At 29.8% G+C, this 17,787-nt stretch overlaps 1 protein-coding gene across 1 annotated transcript; it reads left to right on the top strand.

Moving 5' to 3' along the window:
- The first annotated feature begins 2,070 nt into the window (after positions 1 to 2,070).
- On the top strand, positions 2,071 to 17,787 carry LOC135924526 (rab11 family-interacting protein 2-like). The gene is made up of 15 exons (XM_065459584.1): positions 2,071 to 2,159; positions 2,206 to 2,244; positions 2,286 to 2,388; positions 2,430 to 2,561; positions 4,540 to 4,715; positions 5,053 to 5,273; positions 5,352 to 5,526; positions 5,839 to 6,143; positions 6,438 to 6,522; positions 6,640 to 6,740; positions 14,866 to 15,034; positions 15,892 to 16,166; positions 16,355 to 16,442; positions 17,054 to 17,160; positions 17,653 to 17,787. Exons 1-15 carry the CDS (start codon positions 2,129 to 2,131, stop codon positions 17,785 to 17,787), a joined length of 2,142 nt encoding a protein of 713 aa, XP_065315656.1. The 5' UTR covers positions 2,071 to 2,128.

The raw sequence follows: 17,787 nt of genomic DNA, 5'->3' as shown, positions 1-17,787 counted from the left end.
TATTTTGAGTCGATTTAAACTGCTAACTACTATCCAGAAAATTATTACGCAAGCCTGAATATTTTATTCTGGCCCAAAATTTTGAACATCTATTAGCGAGATCTCGAGGTTTAAGTAATATTCTAGCTAAAATTTTTGCCGATTATTTATGGCTAATTTTAAAAATAAATCTTTCGTATTTGACCATCAATTTTAGTTATAATTCTTTTTTAAAAATCAAAATTTAATTTGGATAAAATATAAATGTCTCCAAAACTTTCAGAACTATTTTATTTGCATTAAACAAGTTTAACAGGCAATTTTATATTTCCGTCTCTATTGTTAATTTTTTTTAAAACATAAATTGCACCAAATATATTTTATAATCCAAATCACTCATAAATGTATCCTAGGAAAGGGAAGGGAATAAGAAATCCCTCCATTCAAATATTTGCCCGTTTTTGTAAATATCATATTAGGCTAACCCCTCCCCCACACACCCTCCTACTACCCTATCTCCAAAGTTGTATACAATATATCATTATTAATATAAATATGTTTGAAAATTGAGTAAAATGATTAATTTTTTAAAATAACGACCATAGTTTAAAATTTTAAGAAAATTGCATTTTTATAAAAAATAAGAAAAAGAGCACAAAAATATAACATAAATAGGTGGGCCAAAAGACCTCCAATAAAAATTAAGGTGGAAAACCCCACTGATAGTGCCCCCACCACCCCCATAGTAAAACTCTGGGTATATCTATGTAATCATTTTTTCTCTGTTTCCCCTTGTTTTGTTAAAAATAAGTTATAAATTTGCTTCCCAAATCCCAAATATGTATTTTATTGTTAATTATTAATCATTAATTATACATTAAGAAACATAAAAATAGACAATTTTACAAATTGTCTCTCTATGTTTTAAATAAAAAAAAATGCTAAGCAACTTGTCGAATTAGATTGAGAATTTATTTTAGATTGCTTTTTTGAAATTTTAGTAAATTTCTATATTAAAAGCAAATCGGTGATGTGCAACATTCATAAATTAAAAAAAAACGTCATTTTAAAATATTGCTTAAAAATGTTAAACATTATCAAATGTGATGATCTGATTAAAGCGGAGGTTTTAAGCCCCTTTCATATTCTTATATAGTCAAATAATATAGATTAATTGAAAATCGAGAGATTTATTTATTACTTTTTAATTATTATAGCCCAATTATTTACAAATTAATAAAGAAAGAATAAAATATAAAGTATAGAAGTTTATGATAGGTAAAGGATTTGTATGAATATATATTACAAATCGAATTTAAGAAAATATAAAAAATCATCAACAAATTAAAAATATTGCATAAATGCAAAAAAATGAGTTTTCTGCCAACACTTAGCATATAAAAGGCTTCAACTTAAATCATATATTAATTATCTATAATTTTATTATCATAATTCGTAAAAGATTTAAAACTATTGTAGGCGCAAACGCTTTGACACTTTTGAATCAAAAATTATATAATCTCTAGGGTTGGAGATAGATTAAAATCATTTTCATAAGATTCCTTGTATTCATGTGATGTATAATCCTAATATTTTATAAGTGTATATCCATATCTTTATTAAATAATAACAAGATATAATTTTGGGTTATTAGTAAACAATATATTTTATAAAGTGAGAGAGATATAAAAATCTTTTTATTATTTTAAATACTTCCTATGAGTGTTGTAGGCAGAATTTTCTTAATGGGGGAAGGGGGAGGCTATTGAGTATATTTCCTCCTAAAACTTTACTGAAGGTGTAACTTTTTTAAACCGTTGCAATAAAAAAATATTTGTTAAAAAACTATTCTTATATAAATGTTTAGCATTTATGTGGAAAGGGGATTTTCCCTTTACATTTATGATACATGCTTAAATCAATTGATACAGATAGTAATTATCTAAACTAATACATGAAAATTGAAATTATAAAAAAATTCTCTCCAAGATAATTCTTATAACGCCTCACTCTCATTATTCACTGGAAATTGTGCAATGTTTAGGACTTACCACTTATGTTAATAAAATTTACGCATTGTATTATCAAATCATCCCTTCATTAAAATTTCTTTAAATCCAGATGTTTGAGAAAAAGATGTAAAACTAGGATGTTAACCCCAAACTACGTTCAAGTCGTTGGTATTATTTTATTTTTTATTTGATAAATATTAAAAAATTCTGTTAGTTCTTGCTGCAAATATTAAGAAAATTAAAGGGAAAAATGGTATCTATAAAGTTGAATAAAACTATTCAAATTAATTATAGGTATAAATGATCCTTACGTTACTATCGGTCTAGGGACCGAAAAATACAAAACATCAGTTATAGAAAATACTAATGTCCCTGAATGGAATGAATCCTGTGATTTGTAAAAATTATATTATCTATATCTTATATGAATATTTTAAGTAAAATTCCTACTAAGAGATCAAATATTGTATTCAATTTGTATCATCATCAAAAATTTGGAACAGATGATTTTATTGGTCAAGTTTTGATTCCTTTGAGTGATTTTGAAAATTTTGAAGAGACAAAAACTGGGTAAATACTTATTAATTTTTAAAGGATTTCAAAAAAGCTATAATATTAATGAATTAATGTACAATGATGATATTTAGAATATGATTTTAGGGCTATTTTGGTATTAACTAACAGATTAAATTGAAGTCAATTTGCTGTTTAAAAAAAATAAAATAAGATCAGGCTGATATTTTCAAAAATAAAAAGTATCCAATTTGATATTTTCATTGTTATTGGTTATTTTATGATTATATACACATTATATATATAATATTTTATATATTATACAAAATTATTTAAAATGAATAAAAGAAATCAAAATTCAATTTATTTGTTATTGTAATGTAAAAAAATTAAATTGTTTTAAAAGAAATAGTAGCTTAAAAAAATGGGTTTAAAAGATTTTAAAATATATAACAGTCAAAATCAAACATTACTGTTATCCATATTTTAAATGAGATGATTAAGTGGCCCTTTAATCATTTATGAGAAGGCACCAAATATAGCCTTCACCAGAAGAAACCGAATTTTGCCCATGGGGGTGGGTCTAAGTAGACTCAAATCAATGTCTTTTCAAGTTAGAATATAGATATACACAATAATTATCCAGATATTAATTTTATTATTATAGTTACTTTGAGCCAATTTATTTGATATTTCTTTGATAAAATTTTACTTTCTTTGTGATAGTAACAAGATGACCAATTAAGTCCACCATAATTTGCTTAAATGTTCAAGTAATAGATTCTATTCAAGATTTAAACTGTTTATTAAATAAATATTTGGTATTTTGATAGTATTTTCATTGTTGGTGAGACTTCAATCAACCAGTACAGACATCATTAATAATCTTATGTCCATCCTATTCTAATGTACTCCCATTGAGGACCAACTTCTCTTAATTTTCCAATTGATGATGGCACTGCAATAAGGACCTTTTTTAGACCAAACTTATCCTGGCAATAGGAATAAAATCAATTTTGAATGAAAAAGGGCTAATATATCCCAAATAAATACCCTTGAGCCAAATCACTTATTATCAGGCAAAAATCTAAAGATCGATGGTATCAGCTTAATACCTTGGTCTCCTGGTTTTCCAGTTGCTTGGGATTCTACATGCATTGATTCAGCACAGTAAATACATGGACATTGCGAATGTAATAATTTCTCCAATTTGCCACCAATACTCCCGGTGTTTTTGGTCTGAAATTCTTAAAATTTATCACATTATTTGGTAGAAAATTAAGTAATATAAAGTGATAATCGAAACGAAGCCTCCTACCTAAAACAAGCTATTACGATGGACATTTACCAAAGCAATTTACTTAGATATATATATATATATATCCATGGGGCCTCCATATAACAATACGAATTAGTGATATGCGCCAGGCTTAATTTTTCAAACCAGTCCAGCCCGATCTGTCCCAAAATTGTTCGATTGGGCCAGCCCAAATTTATATATGAAACATAATCGAGTTTTTAATCCATTCTTACGAACAAATAAAACAAAATATTGGTTTGTTTCTCGCTAAAATATTTTAAAATATCAATTTTATATCAAAATTTAAATCCCCACCATTCCTGGTCCGAATCATTTTTAAACGGGCCCGACCGAAGCCCCCTTGGGTAGGTTAACGGGCCGGACCTACTCTTGTATATCTCCAACGCAAATCTTTTTTTAAATATACATTTTTATATTTTTTAATATTTATGTTATTGAGATATTATTAGAAAAAAAAAATAGTAAATCGAATAATAGGCAATAAAAGTCTCATGGTATATATTCGAAATATTAATTCTAAATTTTGAAATAGATATAAGTTGACCAATATTTTCCAAAGATAATTATTTAATAATTGATGTTTTCCCCTTATTATTATCAATTATTGGCTTGGTCTTTATTATTAGATTCAATAACTCGAAATTAAGTGTTGTTAAACGGCTCGTTAATAAATAATAAATTTAAATATGAAAAATAAAAATAAACATGACAAAGATGGTTTCATCTGAAATCCAAGTCCGGGAAGCAAGAGATAGACGGACTCAGGGGAGAATTGCAAGTTCAGATATGCTTCATCCACAAAACTGCCACGTCTCAGAGCATGATGGATTTGACGATGTCCAAGGTGATGCACAAAGGTTCCTCCATAAAAAATTTGGCCAAATCGATGGGTAAAAATTAACAAATCGCAATAAAAAAAATGAGAGATGGAGAGAAGTGGGGGGGGGGGGTTAGTTGAGTTTGGGTTAAGCAAAAAACAAATGTAAATAGTGTAGAGAAAGATGATAAATAATAATTTATTCCTCCCCTAGTTTAGCCGCACTGCCAAATTCAGGATATATTATCCAATAAATAAAAATGGCTGTTGCTAAACCTTAGAAATAACATTAATTCACGAATATCGGCCCGGAAAGATCGTAGCTGAAGTTAGGGCGACCAGCATATTTATATAGATAGGAAACCGAAAAAAAAAATTGGAAATTATCATATGATATAAATATTATATAGGCGCGAAACTGAAGAACGAACTTTCCGCTAGCGAGATTTCCCTCAATAACAAACAACCCTTCTTTTCCTCGTCCCACAAACGTGGCAGCCACGTCAAATCCTCGAATACCACGCAAGAAGCGAACTCGGAGATCGTGTCGATAAACTCTTCCGACTTCGGTTCCCTCTCCTCCGTTTCTATCGGCTTTTCCGACCTTCCCCCTGTTCCGGAGATCAACGACGTAACCACTTTTGTAATCCTTTTTTTCGTTTCGAATTGTTTGCATTTTTTGACCCCCTCTCCTCCCAATAAAAAATAGTTCCAGGAAACGGAAGAACATCAAGAGCCAAACAATCGCCGTTACGATAATTCGTTCGACAAAGTCGCTACCAATTCGTACGTCTCCCCCGTTAGAGACGCTGACAAATCGGGCATCAATATTATGCATATGCCTCCTCATCTTCCCCAAGATATTATAATCCCTACCATTAAAGGTTAAAAAAAACAAATTTTGAATGAGAATTTCTGAAAAAAAAATGTTCTTCTAGGGGAACATTTTGGTCAGAATACTAACTTCTGCTTCGACGTGGTGGGGAGTAATAACGTCGTCTCCGACAGGCTAATGAAGGTTCATATGGTTCCCTTCGATCTGGGATAAAATATGATCACCGCTTTCCCCGACACGGTGTAATGGTCACCTTAAGGGGGTTTGACGAAAAAACCCCTCCAAAATCCCCTTATGTGTGGATGTTTAGATTTTCATGTTATGAGGCCGGCCAATTCGTTTAATCCTTCTCTTCTTTTAGGTCCGTCACCCCCAAAGGTTTCCACTCCGCCCTTGAGTTCACCCCGGCTATCGCTCACCCGACAATCACCACCTCAAATGCCATCTAAAAAATATTCGATTCCTTCGTTCTCGCTTGGGCTCAAGCCCAAAAATTATAGCGAACATTCTTCGCAAAAAAAGCATTCTCTCCCTCCTAATTTGAGCGATTCCGCATTGACTAGATACCCAAACGATGGCGGCGTTAAATTGAATGGCAACGCGAAAAATTCGAATTTTAATATCCGTTCCTCTTCCGATCGGGACAAGCATTTAAAAACCCCTCGAGTAAAAATTAAAATTAAAAAAAAGATTGGAGAAAGGAATAAATTTTAGAAAGATTGATTGATCGATAGAGAGATAGATAGATAGATAGATAGATAGATAGATAGATAGATAGATAGATAGATAGATAGATAGATTGATAGATAGATAGATAGATAGATAGATAGATAGATAGATAGATAGATAGATAGATAGATAGAACAAAAAGAATGAATGAATCAATTAATGAAAAGATCTAAAATACAACTTACAATTAATTAACTTTAAAAAAAATGTCTTTCACAATATATACTCCAGATTCAAAGCTTGATCAGTGAAGAGATAACGCAACCTATCAATACTCTAACAAACGGCGATATCAGACGAGATTTTGATTATGATGGTTTAAATTTTTTTTAATAATAATACCTTTTGGGTGCATATGAATGAATGAATCATCAGGCCTATATTTTTATTAATTTTATTGGATAAAAATACCTTTTTCTAAAAATAAAAACAGATTTCAAGAATCCATTCGTGAAAACCAATGGCCATAAGACTAAATCGGACACTGGTAACAATCCATTTTACAAGGAATACCTCACGACCTTACCCAAAGAGGTGAGTATTTTTTTTTATTTTATATATTTTAGGGATCGCACTTTATCCCTACTTCCGGTGTCCTAATATTGTGGAAAGAATTAGGCTCGATAAAATCTTATAGCCGATTTTAAGATCGGCTTCTTCTTCTCTGTTTAATGGCGATCTTCAGTTTTACCCAGGTTGGCCAGTTTTCCCTCTGATTTTATCGTTAGTAAAATTTGTAGCAAGATTTTTATAATTGGATGCCCTTTCTGACATCAACCCCATTAAGTGGTTTTTATACCCCATCGAGGAGACGGTAATCCCATTCTAGACCCAGACCACAGGGAACCTTTTAGATTTCCATTAGCCGCCAAAAGACTTTGCCATTCCCCCGCCACCATGAGGCTGGAGGTAGGATTGGGGGTGGGGGATTTTTAGATCGACTTCTTTTATATAAAAAAAAGAAGTTTTTTTTCCTCCTTTCTTAGAAAATATGGAAGGTAAGTAAGTAAGTAAGATGAGTAAGTAAAGAAAGAAAGAGGGACAGCGCAGACTGGCAAACAGAATGTTCTATCTGCCAAAAATTAATCTTTCACGTATTCACCGGGTTATCCAAATGTATAATTATAATAATGGGTTCCAATGTCAATTTCGGTGAAACTATTTATCGCGAATGATGTTTATTATGGCTGATGGATTCTAACTTTTATTGCGAATTCACATTAACAAATAATTTATTCCGCTAAAAAACTATATCGCGAATAATTATTTATAGCGAAACCCCTTATCGCGAAAGACAGTATAGCCAACAATACTATTTCGCGCCCAAAAAATATCGCTATTTTGAAACATTTAGTTTTAAAGACCATGTAAATTAAATTAACCTATATTCCAAAAAAAATAAATATATAAATTAGTTTGAAATAATCTATATTTACACAATGGAGTTTTTAATTTTTCTTTTAATCATAATAAATTTATATAATGCTAATTGAGCTTAGAACTGGTTTATATAAAATTTTGAATATAACTTTTTATACTACCCATGTCATCTGTTTCCTTATAACCTTCCGAGAGGGCCTAGAGATGATAATTTAGCTCTCAATTTTTTTTTAAATAGCCTTCATTCAATATTTATCTGCTTGACCAAAAAGCTTTAAGGGATATTGGTAGTCATTAAATAAAAGAGAGAAAGGGAGAATTAGAGATCTGCAAAAGCAGGCCTGGCCCGAACCCGGCCCGGCAATCGGGTTCTGTTAATATTTATAAAAAAATTTCGGCCGGATCGGGTCGGACTTTGGAATTTTAAAAATGTATCTTAGATTTATCGATTTTATGCTCAAATATTTAATGTAAAATAAAAATATTTGATTGCATTTATAGAAACTAGAGGCCATATAATATAATATATATCATTTATTTTGAGTAATTATAAAAATTAATTTCTTTAAAATATTTCGGGTTAGAGTCGGGCTTTAAAAATTAGGCCCGATGCAGATAACTAAGGGGAATCTGTTGTTTTATATCGCATTGGGTTCACTTTATTTTTATTTCCTTTTTACATATTTTTTTTTTAACCTTATTTCTCTTTTTAATTTTTCCTTCCTAAATATTAGCGACCTAAAAAATATAATTTTCTAAAAAAAACAAAATTGGCAGGAATACAACTATTAATATAAAAAATCTTTTATATATCTACTACAAAATAAATATAAATTGACTAATAATATAAATAAATCTAAATATAACAATTTTTCTTAATCTTTTTTAAATTACGGTAATAATATATTAAAAGAATGATCGCTGCATAATAATAAAATGAATTTTTTGTCTTTCTTTCTTTTCATTCTCATTCTTTTTATTCTTTCCTTCCTTCCTTTCCTTCATTCCTTCATTCCTTCCTTCCTTCCTTCCTTCCTTCCTTCCTTCCTTCCTTCCTTCCTTACGAGTTTTGAAAATAGGAACATTTCTTAATAGTGCGCACAAATTGAGCGTTTGCGTAACGCGTCCCTTGTTTAAATTGAGGTTGTCTTTTTTTTATTAATATCCGTCGATACAAAATTTTAAATAAGTACTAAAAGATTTTGAAAATTATATTATCGTCTGCCTTTCTTATTTCTTTATAATTTCTAAAATATTCCTTTTTTTTTTAGGATTATAAGTAAGTTATTTATATTACATTTTGTATTATGATATTACAAAGCGAAGAATAAATTAAAAGTAATAAAAAGGCAAACCTATTTGCGTTTTTTTAAAAATGGTTGCTAACGCCAAACGATAATTTTACCCTAGGCCATTTTGAAATGCATTATTGCCGCTTGCAAACACTGCATAAGGTATTTAAATTTAGTTGTTCTCTTGGTTGACTCCTCCTTTTTATTAGACATATTTATTAGCTGGTCATGTCTCGTCATATTTATATCAGAGGCGTGCACGCTTGGGTTACGCAGGTCGGGTCGTATTTTTTTACGGGCGGGGCCCTAAATTTATTTATCAGTGTCGGCCGTGTAAATGGTTGTACATCTGCCAGGTCCATGATTTAAATATTTATTTTCAAAAAAAAAAAATCGGATTTGTATTTATCTCCATTGCGTTGGAGAAATAAAAAATGCTCATAAATTTAGCGGAAGCTTTTAAGTGATGCGTTTTTCTTAAAAAGATGTTATTATTTTAAAAAAATATAAAAATTAAGACAATTATAAATTGGAAATTAAAAATGATACATTTTCCATAATTTTCTCGATTCTTCTCTTCCTTCAGAAAACGATTATACATGTTTGGGTTCTCTGTGTTCCGGAAAGGGAACACCTATTTTTTCATTTTTTTAAAAAATAATATTTACTAAAAATTAACTCTAAATATTTAATCAAAGATTATTTTTTTTTATCTATTATTTTATAAAAATATATATATATTAAAATTAAAAGATAAATTTTGATTTAGAAAATATTTATAAAATATATATTATTTATTTTATTTTTTTTTGTTCTTTGCTGGACTTAGTGTTGTTAAACGGTTAGTTTTGAGCCGGTTTTTAAAAACGGATAACTCAATATTTTAGCCTAAAAAATATTGCCTAAACATCGAGATTTCGCTGACTGATGTATAGAACTTATGCCATTTTTACGAGTAAAATCTTCAGGGTTGCGTAATATTATTATGGATAAAATATTGAGTTAGCCGTTTTTAAAAACCGGCAGCCGTTTAACAATACCAGCTGCAATGTTATGTCTAAATTACGAAGCGAATATTTGCATTACTTGTATTCGATTTGCTCTAATCAAATAATCTTGTTTTTCGTATTCGTAAAATATAAATTCAATCGAATAATTGGTCTTAGGTTTGCTCAATGACATCTGACGATGCATTCGTTAAATAATGTCATACATCAATGAAAATACAGCTGGGGACGCCATTTTGGCCAAAATCTTTATATAAAAAAAAAATTTAAACTAAATGCCAATTTATTCCTATGTCCTTGACGCAAACTTTATAAAAGCTATTGCCCGATCATCGAGATAATATGGAGGCAAGTTATCAATTTAAATGGTAGTTTTTAGTATGAAATATAGGTTACCAAAATGGCGGGTCCAGCTTATTTGCATTCAACGACGCCTTCAAATGTATTATTAATGAATACATCATCAGACTAGGTGTTATTAAATCTAACGAGGGTTTAAAATAACGGGGCAAATCGGTTTAAAAATTTTTTTACCCTTCAAATAATTTTAAATCTTGATTGAGTATGAAGATAACTCTTAGCATTTCGTGAATATTTTTTTTAAAATTTTTACTTTTAATTGCTTAGAGTTCATTTTTTTAAAAAAAATTTTTGTTTGGAAGGAAGGAAGATTTATTGGGGTAAAAAGATACGGACCCAAATGCCCCCTCTATACTTGCAACCATGGGGGAGAGAGACCCGAAAGAAATTGCTGATTGATTTTGTTTTTCTTGTCACATCAGATAAAAGTCCCATAATTACTTGATAGACAATGATTAACCAAAAGATCCTTAAAAACACTTGCGTTTATGTTTTAAGGAACTTATGTGGGTAAAATTTTTATAATGTATTTTTTTAACTTTAATAAATGAATATACTATTTATAGTTTTGCGGTAATGCCGCTCGCGCAAAAACATTCGCTATAAAGGGTTCGCGATAAATGTATCGCGTTTCGCGATATATTCATTTCACGGTGTTTCTCAGAATTTTTGATACGGTGATAATACACTATAAAGTAGTTTTATTTGTGAGTTGTGGCCAATGACACATAATAATACCTAGTAGAATAATGCATTAGATTCGTTGAATGCAAATCAGCTGGACCCGCCATTTTGGTAACCTATAAAAGTAATTATTCTCATGTATAAAAACTACTATTTAAATTAATAACTTTGCTTCCTTATTATCTCGATGACCAGGCAATTCTTTAATATAGTTTGCGTCAGACCTAGGAATAAATTGGTTTTTCCTTTAAAATTTTTAATAATGATACGGGTTTTAAAAATGGCGTCCCCAAGTCTAGGTATTATTACATGCCATTGGTTGTGGCATATTATTTACGCCCCAAAAAATTACGAAAACCGGAAGGCGGAACATAAGAAATTCGATTTACAAATCCATGACACATAAAATTAAATCCTTCTCACCTTCCATTGTTTGTTTTTTTGTAATCTTTTTCCTACTTACACTTATATCTTTAACCTATTTTTTTCCTTTCAAAAAAATATTTGTTTTTTTTTAAAAAAAAAATTTTTAAAACAAGGAATTAACGCACGTTATATTGGAACAGGATACCAAATTGAAGGAGAAGGATTTGAAAATTTACGAATTGAAGGAATACATCGGAAATTTACTGCTTAAAATCATTTCGGCTTCCCCAAATATATTGGAAATGAATTAAATATCATTTTTATTTTTCTTCTATCTTCCTCTTAAAACCCCGCAACATTTTTTTCGATTCTACTTATCATTTCATAATAATATATATATATATGTAAGGGAACACACACACACACACTTTGATTTAGATAATTTAAGAAGAGTTAATTATAGTGAAACGTCATATTTTTTGTTTTATATTTGATACTCTAAAAATGAACTTACCCATGTAAAAAACTTTGATCTTTAATAATTTTTTTTAAAAAAAATATTTATTTATTTTAAATATATTATATTACCCGGCCGTGTGTATATGATTAATTTGTCGTAAAACATTTCCTTATATTTATTTGTTGTAATAACTTTCTTATTAAATTGTTTGACTATGGTAATAATTATTGTTAAAAAATAACTATATTTGATAACATTTTTAAATAAAGTTAAACAATTTTTTATAAGAAAGATTGTTTTTACAGATATATATGGAAATGTTTTAACAAACAAGTCATTATGGATACACTGGTTATATGTTAGCGGCAATGTTATTTTTTTTTTAAATTTTAAAGGATCTGATTTCACCGGAAATGGAATTTCGTCATGTTCGGAATATACCTAAACCTATGAATCCTGCGGACAATTTTGTCGTGAACTTTTGAGTTTAAATATAATTTATACGCATTTTTTTTCCACAATTTGTTTTTTAAATATAAATTATAAAACGGCAAAATTTTCTCAACAATTCATAGGTATAAAAAGGTATTGTTAAACATACCAGAATCCATTTCCGGTGATAAATGTAAATTTAAACTGGTTTTAGAGTTGGAAAAAAATAGCCATATTGCCGCTTAACAATACATGATAAATATATAAACCAAAGAAATTATTTTTATTAAAAAGTAGCAAAGTAATAACCATTCATCACATTTAAAAATAAATTAAAAAGGTGTATAAATTTGCATTAATATAATTAAATTATATTTTAAGCCTAACGAAATTTCGTCATTCATTTTCGTTGGTTAATTTTTAAATATAATTTTTTTTCTTCTTCTTATTTCTATGTGAGCCTCTTAAACCTAATCTTTCCTCGAATAATTGTGGATTCAACCCCAAATCTTCCCTTGAGTTTTGCAAGTAGGACAGGAACGGAGATCTCTAATTCCATGATATTGATTGTATTTTTTTTTTGAATGCGAGAGTGGAATGTGTCAAATTTCGATAACTAGTTATTATTACGAATATATATATCATATCATATCATCGACATTTAAAAAATATTTCGCTCGATTAATAAGTCACAATTTTAATCAGTTACTTAATATCATCTATAAAATTGGGATTTACCCAAATATATTCTTCTTATAAAACTAGATCTATGTTTCCCTAATCTATCGAACACATCTTATGCAGAAATTATTTATCGTATATTATATTTTATTTATTATAAATATTTATACATGAGCTCAAACACACAAAATATCACAAACGAAATTATTTCAGTTTATTTTTTATTATGGAAGGCGTTAAATTAATTTTTTTTTACTTATAAATAATATGTATATATTATTATTTATTATAATTTGGAAATTTAAAATAATAAATTATCGAATTACGTGGCCTGATTAAGACCTTAAAATAAAAAAAAATAATGAAAACTTTTCTTAAAGTTCAAAATAAGCAGATACATTTCAGGCTATTTACTCGCCTATCGATACTTTTAATTCTAACCGATACAAGTGGCTAAAATGAATCATTAAACTTCATAAAAAAAATAATAATTATATTTGCCAATTTCCATACGGATAAGAAAGAAAGATTTTATATAAAGGAAAATAAATTTATAATTCTTACTTTCATTATTTTTAATGATATAATAAATTCTTTTAAAAAATACGATAAATATTGACGGATTGTATTTTTAATTATTAATTTTTTCCGGGGATCTGAACCGAAACGAATATCGGTTCAGGTTAGTTTCCAATAAAATTTATAGTTTCGGGCTCGGTTAGTGAAAAATAAAAATAGCGGGTTCAAACCTATAAAAACCGGTTTGTACACTTTTGTATACAAACCTACATTCTAATTATATATTTTATTTATTTGTTGTGATGAGTTCTTAGATCAGCGTTTTCTTTTTATGTGACGCTCAAGGTTTGCTCCACGGTGCCCCTTCATAGTTGTGTCGCCATCACTAATATTAACATTTTTCATATGCCATTTATAATACTAAATGTAAATAATATATATATAAATAATAAATTCAAATTTTTCTCTATGCATCATAAGCTTAAAAATAGTTTCAAAAAAAAATGTTGTATAAATCCTAATAATAAAATTGCGACTGGCACTTATCTATCAATCAATGGTCGATAAAAATATTTAAAAAACAATTCGGATATAAATTAATATTTTTATCAATATACTAGTTATAGCTATTTCACATTTTTTTTATAAGCATAAAATCATGAGGTTCGAACCTCTCACTGCCATTTTAGCGTGTTAGGTTAGAAAATTATTTAACGGTTCTGGTTCGGTTTGCATCCCTGATTTTTTTCCCAATCAAATAATAAGTACACTCTTCCCGAATAAGAGGAAAGAATTTCCCATTTTTCTATTCAATTCTTCGCCAGCTGATTTCTCGAAATCTGACCTATCCGATTTCCTAAGCATTCGCTTTTCTCTTGAGGTGACATGTTCCCTTTTTTTTAAAAAAGTTATCTTTCCAATGTTTTTCATATCAAATTTTATGTACTTTTTTTTCACAATGATTTTTTAAATATATTCATATTTGTTTTTTTTCTTATATATATTTCATTTTGATATAAAGAAAGAAAGAAATAAATAAAGAAAGAAAGAAAGAAAGAAAGTTTATATTGTATCTTCTTCTTCTTCGCCGTTTAATGGCGAATTCTAGGTTTACCCCAGGCTGACCAGGTTTCCCCTCTGATTCAATCATCAGGAAGTCTTGTGGCAAGGTTTTTACAATCGGATGCCCTTCCTGACATCAACCCCTTTTAGGTGGTTTTTACGTCCCGTCTAGGAGACGGGAATCCCGACCCCCAGACCACAGGGAATCTGCCAAAAGACGTTGCCACTCCCCCGCCACGATGAGGCTGAAGATAGGATTTGGGGGGGGGATAGTTTTATATTGTATCTTATTCTTATTTGAAAATAAAATTATCCGAAATTTAAAAAAAAAAAAATTATTGTCTGATTTAAAGATTTGTTTTGTTCTTGAAAAGAATGAGTATTTTTTTAAAAAATTTATTTATAAATTGTTTCAGGAAACGATAGAACCTCAAGAGACGAGCGATAGCCGTTACGAGAATTCGCTCGATAAAGCCCCTACCGATCCGTGTGTCATACCCATTGAGGACTCTTACATATCGGACATCAATATTATGCCTATGTCTCCACATCTTCCCCCAGATATTTTAATCCCTACTATAAAATGTGAAAAAAAAATAGAAAATTTTTAATAAAATATTTGACAAAATTGTTCACCTTTATCGTCTCTGGACAAAGAAGAATATTTTGGTCAGGATCCTAACTTCTGTCTTAACCTGGGGGGGGGGGAGTGGCAACGTCTCCCGGGAGTGGCTAATTGGCCTAGGATCCCTGTGGTCTGGGGGAGTGTTGTTAATCGATTGGTTGTGTAAAACATAGACCTGGGGTTTGGGTCTAAAAAAACCGACCAAACCAACCCCGAGACCTGGGATTCAGGCTGATTTGGGCCTAGTATTTTTAAAAAAAATTATAAAAAAGCGTCGTCTTTTTCTCCTGCCTATTCTGACTTCCAATCAAAACCCCAATTTTAAAAAATGTTTGATTGGTAAGTAAGAAAATGAGATTAAATTAGTGTATAATAAAATAATAAACAAAGCTTTAATTATTAATTATTAATTAGTAAGATTTAATTTAAGATTAATGAATGAGATTTGTTTTTTCTTACTTTTCATTTTATTTATCTGAACCCCGTGTCACCCCGTGTCTGTACCCTGGGTTCGTGCTCAGAGCATCCTTGAGCACATAATCGGGTCGTAAATTTTAAGACCAAGCAATTAACAACACTAATCTGTGAGAGAATATGATCACCATTTTCCTAAACAGGTTGTAAAAGCACCTACAGGGAGGTTGATTTCCGGATGGGCACACGACAGTTAAATAAACCGATCCAAAATCTACTTACAATCTGAACGAAATGATCCTCTATTATATTTTAGTAGCCTAATCCATTAAACTCCCCTGTGAAGGTTTTGGTTTTTATGTTGAGGGGTCGGTCAATTCGTTTAATCCTTCTCGTATTTTAGGTCCGTCACCCCCAAAGGTTTCGACTCCTCCCTTGAGCTCACCCCGCGTACCTCTCAGCCCACCATCGCCACCTCAAACGCCATCTGAAAAAATTTTGGTTCCATCTTTCTCAATCAGCTTCAAACCCAAATATTTTGGTCAACATTTGAGCGATACCTCATTGACGAGTTATTCGAACGACGATGGCGGCGTTAAGTCGAATGGCAATGCGAAAAATTTGAGTTTTACTTTCCCTTCCTCTTCTGATAGCGACAAACATTTGGAAACCCCCCGAGTAAAATAAATTAAATGAAAAAAAGTTTAAAAAAAAAAGAAATAAAACTTAGAAAAGAGAAAGAAAGTATGAATGAATAAATGAATGAATAAATGAATGAATAAATGAATGATAAGGTACAAAATACAATTTGCAAACGTTTTTTAAAAAAATATATATTGCGTCGAATTTCACATTATATATTCCAGATTCACAGTTTGATTAGTGACGAAGAGATAACGCAACCCATCAAGACCCTATCAAACGGCGATGTCGGACTAGATTTAGATTATGATGGTTTATATTTTTTTTAAAAAACATTTATATATATATATTTATTTTAAATCAAAAAGAATGAACGAACGAAAATAAGAATGAACGAACGAAAATAAGAAAGGAATAACGGGAAAAAACAATATTATTTTTAAAATAAATGGCAACTACATTTTAGTAGTAGCGTCTATCCCTGATGATTCATTTATTAAAATTGTACGGACATTAAAGTCAGCTGTTGTAGCCAAATGTCATTCCTCGTATTAGACACAAATACCTTACATTTTTATGATAATTAAATAGCGAAATGACAAGCCAATGAGGTAGAATCAACGTTATTTTAGTAACTAACGGCTATTATTGATGATTCACTAATTAAAAGTGTGTACTAACATTGAAGTCAGCTGTAGCATTAGTAAAACAAATGCTTATCATGATAAAAAAAATATTGGTAGATTATATTTTCCACGAGGATGGTAATAGTAATATAAAAATAAATGAAGATACAAAAGAATGAATCATCACTAATATGTTAGATATTAATGTTTATCGGGTAGAATAGTAAAAAATGAAATATTTCTTTGATCCTTTGATCTCATGAACATTAAAAATAATTTGAAAAAAAATAATGACAGTTTTCAAGAATCCATTCGCTAAAACTAACTGCCATATAATCAAACCAGACTCTGGCAACAATCCTTTTTACAAGGAAGAAGAATACCTCACGATCTTACCCAAAGAAGTGAGTAATTTATTTTATTTTTTTGGGGGGGGGGGGGGTTCATTATCATTTCTACGCTCCGATTATTTTAGAATATATTTATTGCAAGTCATCCCCACTACCGGTCCAAATATTATGGAAGGAGTTAGGCTCTATAACAATGTTATAACCGACTTTAAGATCAACTTCTTATCTATTAAAGAAATTGGCTTCTTCCCATTTTTTTTAATTTGCTAAATAAGAAAGAAAGAAAGAAAGAAAGAAAGTAAGTACAACCCGACAGACAGAATTTTCTTAAAGCATATTGATTCCATAGATTGATCTCCCCTAAAATTAAAAAGGAAATTGAACATAAGAGTTGAATGTAGGAATCATTGGCATATAAAATTAGACCAACCTCCCCCTCCCCACCTCCCACCATTGATTTCTCTACCCTTTTCTTCATTATAAATTTTTTTCCTCATTTCTTAACACTTTTGCCTTTTTTTTCATTCTTCAAAATATTATTTCAAGAAATTAATTCACGTTATACGGGATCTGGATTCAAAATTGAGGGAAAAGGATTTAAAAATTCAGGAATTAAAGGAATATATTGGAAGTTTATTGCTAAAAATCATTTCGGCTTCCCCAAACATGCTGGAAATATAA

This window comes from Gordionus sp. m RMFG-2023, chromosome 2 (genome assembly GCF_954871325.1).
Source record: "Gordionus sp. m RMFG-2023 chromosome 2, tfGorSpeb1-WG-v2, whole genome shotgun sequence".
NCBI lineage: Eukaryota > Metazoa > Nematomorpha > Gordioida > Chordodea > Parachordodidae > Gordionus > Gordionus sp. m RMFG-2023.
This window is presented reverse-complemented; position numbering and strand designations above follow the sequence as displayed.